General features: G+C 35.4%; 1 protein-coding gene across 5 annotated transcripts in view; it reads left to right on the top strand.

The window, feature by feature from the left end:
* bs (serum response factor blistered) overlaps positions 1-6000 on the top strand; it is a 284696-nt gene continuing 278696 nt past the window's right edge. For all 5 annotated transcript variants that reach the window (XM_089637294.1, XM_089637292.1, XM_089637295.1 and 2 more), the window contains exon 1: positions 1-570. In XM_089637294.1, the coding sequence (XP_089493420.1) occupies positions 136-570 (435 nt within the window). In that variant the 5' untranslated portion in view covers positions 1-135. The remainder of the gene's footprint in view (positions 571-6000) is intronic.

Here is a 6000-nt window from a genome sequence, read left to right as displayed (position 1 = left end):
GAGACAGTGTCGCTCTCAGTGCCCAGTGCCCAGTGCTCAGTGTCGCCGCGCTTGCTCTAAGTACTCGCGGAACGTAAACATTTCGCGTGTTTTCTGTTTGTGATTTGATTTACTGTGGCGTACTGTGAAGTGATAATGGACGGTCCCGGAGGAGCGCGGGACTCCAGGTTTAACCTGGGCTACAACATGAGCCTCCTCAGCGGAGAGTCTCCCCCGGAGATCTACGGGAACCCCAACGTCACCCTTGGTAGACCCCCGAGCGCCCTGGCGCAGCAGATGAGCCGCGGGGGGCTGCTGCAGGGAGGATGCGGCCTGCCCCGGGGCCTCAAGAGACCTGGCAGTGAGCAGTGCTACGACGACCGGGCTATGAGCTCGCAGGGCATGGGCCTGGAGCAGTGCGTCGTGCCGGACATCGGCGATGACAGCTACACCTCTCTCCAGCCCAAGAAATCTCCCCCGTCCAACGGGAAAAAGACTAAAGGCAGAGTGAAAATCAAAATGGAATATATAGACAACAAACTTAGGCGCTACACAACGTTCTCCAAGCGGAAGACTGGAATTATGAAGAAGGTAACCTAAAACCCAAATCAGCTGTCAAACTGTAGCCGGTCGGGCGTCTCGCTCTAACGCCCGGTCTAGCGGCGAGCGGGAGCGGGACCGCGCGCGTCTGCGGATTCACGGATGTTTGCATCTGTGTTTTGTTGGTCGTGCGTTCCTATTGTTTTGGCATTATTCCATATTTACTGACCGATTTACAGTGCGTGGATGCGTGAAGTGTGTGCCCACGGGGCCCTGTCTCGGTCCGCCTGCCCCCCCGGTCCCGAGCCGTGTTCCCGCAGTTTGACAGTTCTCTTGCCCCCCTCTCCGCCCCTCTCCCCTCAGGCCATGCGCTCGCCTTTTTTGACAACAAATGGTGGAAAATTCTTAAAATAACAACCGAGCTTCTGTTAATTGGTGCTTTTCGTGCGGCCATTTTCTAGTTTGTCGGGAAATGCAGTCAAAGTTTTATTTGGCTAATCTGAATAGAGGATCCCCTAAAAGGGAAACGGAAGAAATTTGCCATGTGGATGGACTATACTTTTTCGATTGGTGTTTTGTTTGCATTGTCTGACTTTCTTTCACGTTTCTGCTCTGTGCAATCACGAGTCTCCACCTATATAACGAGTTCATTTCTTTAAATTTCAAGCTAATGACCACCAATTCACAATACATCATAATAAATAATATACAGTCACCAAACTGTAATTTTTTAACTTTCAATTGGGCGACAATTCGTCACAATAATTGATTAATTTCCAGTAATTAGTTTGTATTATATCAGTTAACGCAACACTAGATATTTCAAATTATTTTTCGTAAATATGTTAATAAGTAGGTATCTATCTATTTGTCTCTGCATTTTAATTTGCATTGGGGATGTAGATAAAAACACAGAAAATAGAGACACGCGCATATTAATGCACATTTTTCACAAAGCACTCTTCAGGGTGAAATGCCTAAAACCAAAAAAAAAAAATTGCACATTTTTTTTTAAAACACTGTATTTGTTAGATAATAATGAGAAGAAAGTAATCCAGTCTAGGAACTTTTCTTCGCGCCATGTTTTGACATAATAAAGTTAATATATTTTTTTAACTGGTTTAAAAAATATTTTTAATTTAACACAAAATATTTTAGGATCATAAGTTAATATCTTGGCTTAAATGATATAAGATAAAAAAAACTAACCCTAAAACTTTAACAATAGTGACAATGGCCGCCAAGTGAAAAATCAATTTTAATTTTGACGAAATAATTATTAAAATGCGATTCTGATTATTATCTAATTGAAACAAAGGGTTTTTTCTTTTAATAGTGCTTAATAACCATTTTTCTGGAATATTTACCTCAATTTTGTATGCGCCCACAGCGATATTATTTATTTTTATAGGCAATACAGGTAGGTACCTATTTAATTTTTATAAAATTTGTACATTAGGTACCTATCATAAAGTAATATTTTAGACAATATAATATCCAGGTAGGACCTCGGAGTACAACCTACGGAGTTTGATTAAATTATTTTTTTATCGATATAATCGAAGTAAAATATGTGTCTTTGAATTTTAACACGAAACATTCGAACTTTTTATGTTTTATGCATATTTTTTCCGATCAATGTTTATCGTATCATTTTTTTCTATCACTTATTAAAATGCGTATTTTTTCACTGCGATAGAAAAAATAATTAAAGTGAAATTCCTCGAATCTTATTCTCAAAACATACCTACTATTTTGTAGCAATCATCTTTATTTTTTGTTATAATTCACAAATTTATTTACTTACTTACAAATCAGACATTTACAATGTTTATTTATTGAATAAAACGGTTGTATTTTTTAGTATAATTTTTTTTCTTTTCCTCTTGGTAAAACGAGCAAAAAAACTAAGACAAAAAAAAAACAAACTCGTCTATTTTTATGTACTTATAAATTTTCCTTTGACTGCGTAAACTTATTAATGCATCCACGCAAGTAGAGAGGGGTAATAATTCCTCTCAACTTGTATTTTTAGTTAATTAAGTTTACAATTTTTTATTGATCTTTGCTACATATACGGTATTCGAACTGTAACCGAATTACAGTTGAGCCCCTTACAACTAGACCCCGTGGTAAAAGAATATAATTTTACATCCGAGACTAGTGGAATAATAAAAATTCATTATATTATCATCAGTGGCGGCCAGCTAATATGTGCTCCCGAGCGCCGAACAACCAACAAGATTTCCGACATGGCTAATCACAATACGAAACTCGGTTCGGTTATAATATCTCATTCAAAAGGTACCTACTTATTAAGCGCGCTTAACTTGCAGACCGACTTTGACTTGTGCCATGTTCGTAGCAGTTCGTTTTCGATTGCGATCCAAAATTTAACTGCTTTGTCGCATATTCTGTGGAACAGTCGAAAGCGTGGGTCCATACCATTACATACTATTCTTTGCAAATAATACCATATCAAGAACGGCGTTCGGAGTTTTACCACCACATCAGAAGGAACGGTTTATTCAGTAGAAAGTTAAACTAAAACGCGTATGTTTGATATTATTGTCGATATCGTTGTTTCAATTTACCATCTGCTATTTTTCAGCGAATGTTACGCTTCTTCGATACAAGCATACAGGATAAAACTTGTCATTAAGAGATGAGTGATGGTCAGATTACTTATTATCAGTTCAGTCAGTACTCGCCGTTGCCAGGCATTGTCTCTTGAATTTAAAACTTATCTTACTCTGAGAAAGTTTTGAAGTTTAATTGCAGGTTATATCGATCTTGTATATCAATTATTAATAAGGCATATCAATTGCATGTTATACTAATTTATGATTACTTTTGTGTTTGTTCAACGTATAAATTAAGAATGAGTTTGAATGTGGAATACAGAATAATAGGTCGAGTTTTGAAAACAAAGTGATAATAAAAAATGCCGGTCCACCTAAAACCTGAACTGATAATAAAACAAGAGTGCAAATCTGGATCGAAGAAGTTTACTCGATCATTTAACAAAACAATGTATAACAAAGCTTGTAGCTCTGTGCATGTGATCAATTGAATAGTTTATTTTGTTTTACGTGTTTAATTTACGATGTTGATTCAGTTTGGACAATCAGCGGTGTTACTGATGTAACTCACCTTTCTGAAAAAATCAAAAAACATAATTCTTATCATTTACATTTACAAAAAGTTTTGAGCTTAAAGGTTTTAGGAAAAGTTGACATCAGAATGCAATTGGATTCAGGCTACCGTGCCTAAGGTAAACACCATAATGAGCTATTTAATAAAAATCGATACAGGTCAAATTTCCCAGAACATGATTTCAATGTGACGCTTAAAACGTATGACTTCCTAAATAAAGTTCAGTACCTAAAAGGTAAACTCTGTGCAATTTACGCCCGCGACGATTTTTCAAAAGCTAACGGCGCTTTATCAATTTTACAACTTTTTTATAGTACTTGTTTATTAGAAGACTTTCCCGAGACTGTGAAATTACTAAAACTTTTGTGCACCATTCATGACCTTTGGAATGACCTCAGTTGAAAGCTAAAGATGTTTCTCAACGTTAAAAAGAATAAAATCTTTTAACACGTTGAGCCAGGACAGACTGAACGCACTATCAGTGTTAAGCATTGATAGAGGTCTTTGCTAAACAAAATGAACAGAGAATAGAACTTCTTTATAAATAGGTATGTACCTTTATTTAATTTATTTTATGACTTAATGTTGTAATCCGGTGAACCCCCACATATTTTGACCACCGGCCGCCACTGATTATCATAACAAGTTTTTTACAGAGGTGCGAAAAATATTGATTGATCAGTTATGAAAATATTATGCCTAAATAATGCATTTTTGGAATTTGCCCTTTCTTCGATACTAATTAATATGTAGCACCCATAACAATCATAACACAGATATTTAATGAAATAAACATCCATCAAATATGAAGACGGCTTGCACCTTTCGTAGGTACCTAATATTAATTAATACATATGCATTACTATATTCCGGTAGGGCAGGTGATAATTGCAATTGCAGAGTGGAAATTGACGTGCGTTGGCAAACACTGCGTTCTAAAGGTCACCCATCCCTACTAGTTTTCCTGGTAAACAGAATATCGATACCATTGGTAACATCCCTAGCAAAAAACATTCGTTATTCAAAATGCGTTTCTGATAAAAACAGCTCATGAATTAAAATGTTATATTTCAAAATACGAACTCTGTGGCTCTTGCTCAGAAGTTTCTCTTCCCAAATTCAGTAGTTGTAAATTTACACTGTTATTTATGTTTAAGGTTATGTAATATAAAAAGTAAATTGTTATTAATTTGCGTTTTTGAACCATTGAATAGAGATTAAACAGGGTATTTCATTTACTCGTTGATTTGAACTTCGTTCTAGAATGTAAGATATGATCAGTATTGCCATGTTCGAAACGTTTCTTAAAAATAATGTAATTACTTAGGAAGGACATTTCAAAGTTAATATTCAGTTTATGTGAAAGTCCTTTTCAATTTCTGTTTCTATCCAAGTATTATGAACCAACCGGCCCACGATGGAATAATAACAAATCTTGAATAGAACTTTCACAGAACTTGAATTTTAACTTTGAAATTTGATGAATTGTTCATATTCTATGAAACAATCCGTCTTGAGTTTATACAATATTGAAAAATTTCACATTATTGGTGTTTTAGCTATATTTAGTTGTCCTCATTTTAAAAACTATTCGCATGTTTATCGAATTCGAGCTTTCGTGTTTCCTCCCGTATTCAATCATTTTAATAAACAATTTTTATCGCAGATGTAGTGAGAAGAATAATTAATATCTAAAATCTATTATTCAGACCTTTACTAGGTAAATAAAAAAATAACTAAAAATACCAAAAGGTGGCTTGAAATGGCACTAGCCGCGTTTAGTGACTAGAACTGAATAGCTAGGTACCTTCAAACAACTCACTATTTCCCTTCAAACTGTATGTAATGTGGATTGCTGTCCCGTGCCGCGTTGTAGTTGCGAAATCCCTAAATTTCGTTCAATATACAAACAATAATTACCAATCAATAATAATACCACCAAAAATCAAAGCAAACAACAGTAATAGAACTATTAAGGCGATGCACTACGTCGTGTAATATTTCAAATTGAGCCGCTATCAATAACAACCCTTACGTAGATGGCGGTAAGGTTTAAATTCCCGTTTAACACCAACCGCCTGTTTTGATTTATGCAAGAAAAAAACATGGCCAAAAAGTGCCTTTTATTTTATTTTGTAGATGTTCAGGCATAAATATTTAATTTTTTTCGATCATTTTATAAATAACTTAATTTGACACATTATACAATAAAATCATAACCGAAAATGGGTTCGTAAGTAGGAGATTTTGATCTTTAAAGCAGTTTTCATAGGCCTTTACATATTATTTTTTTCTGGGCTTATAAAAAGACTTCTCTAAAATATA

The sequence above is a fragment of the Hesperophylax consimilis genome, chromosome 11 (assembly GCF_061612785.1).
Source record: "Hesperophylax consimilis isolate HC1 chromosome 11, BYU_Hcon_1.0, whole genome shotgun sequence".
NCBI lineage: Eukaryota > Metazoa > Arthropoda > Insecta > Trichoptera > Limnephilidae > Hesperophylax > Hesperophylax consimilis.
Note: the sequence above shows the minus strand (reverse complement) of the source record. Positions and strands in the feature narration are given on the sequence as shown.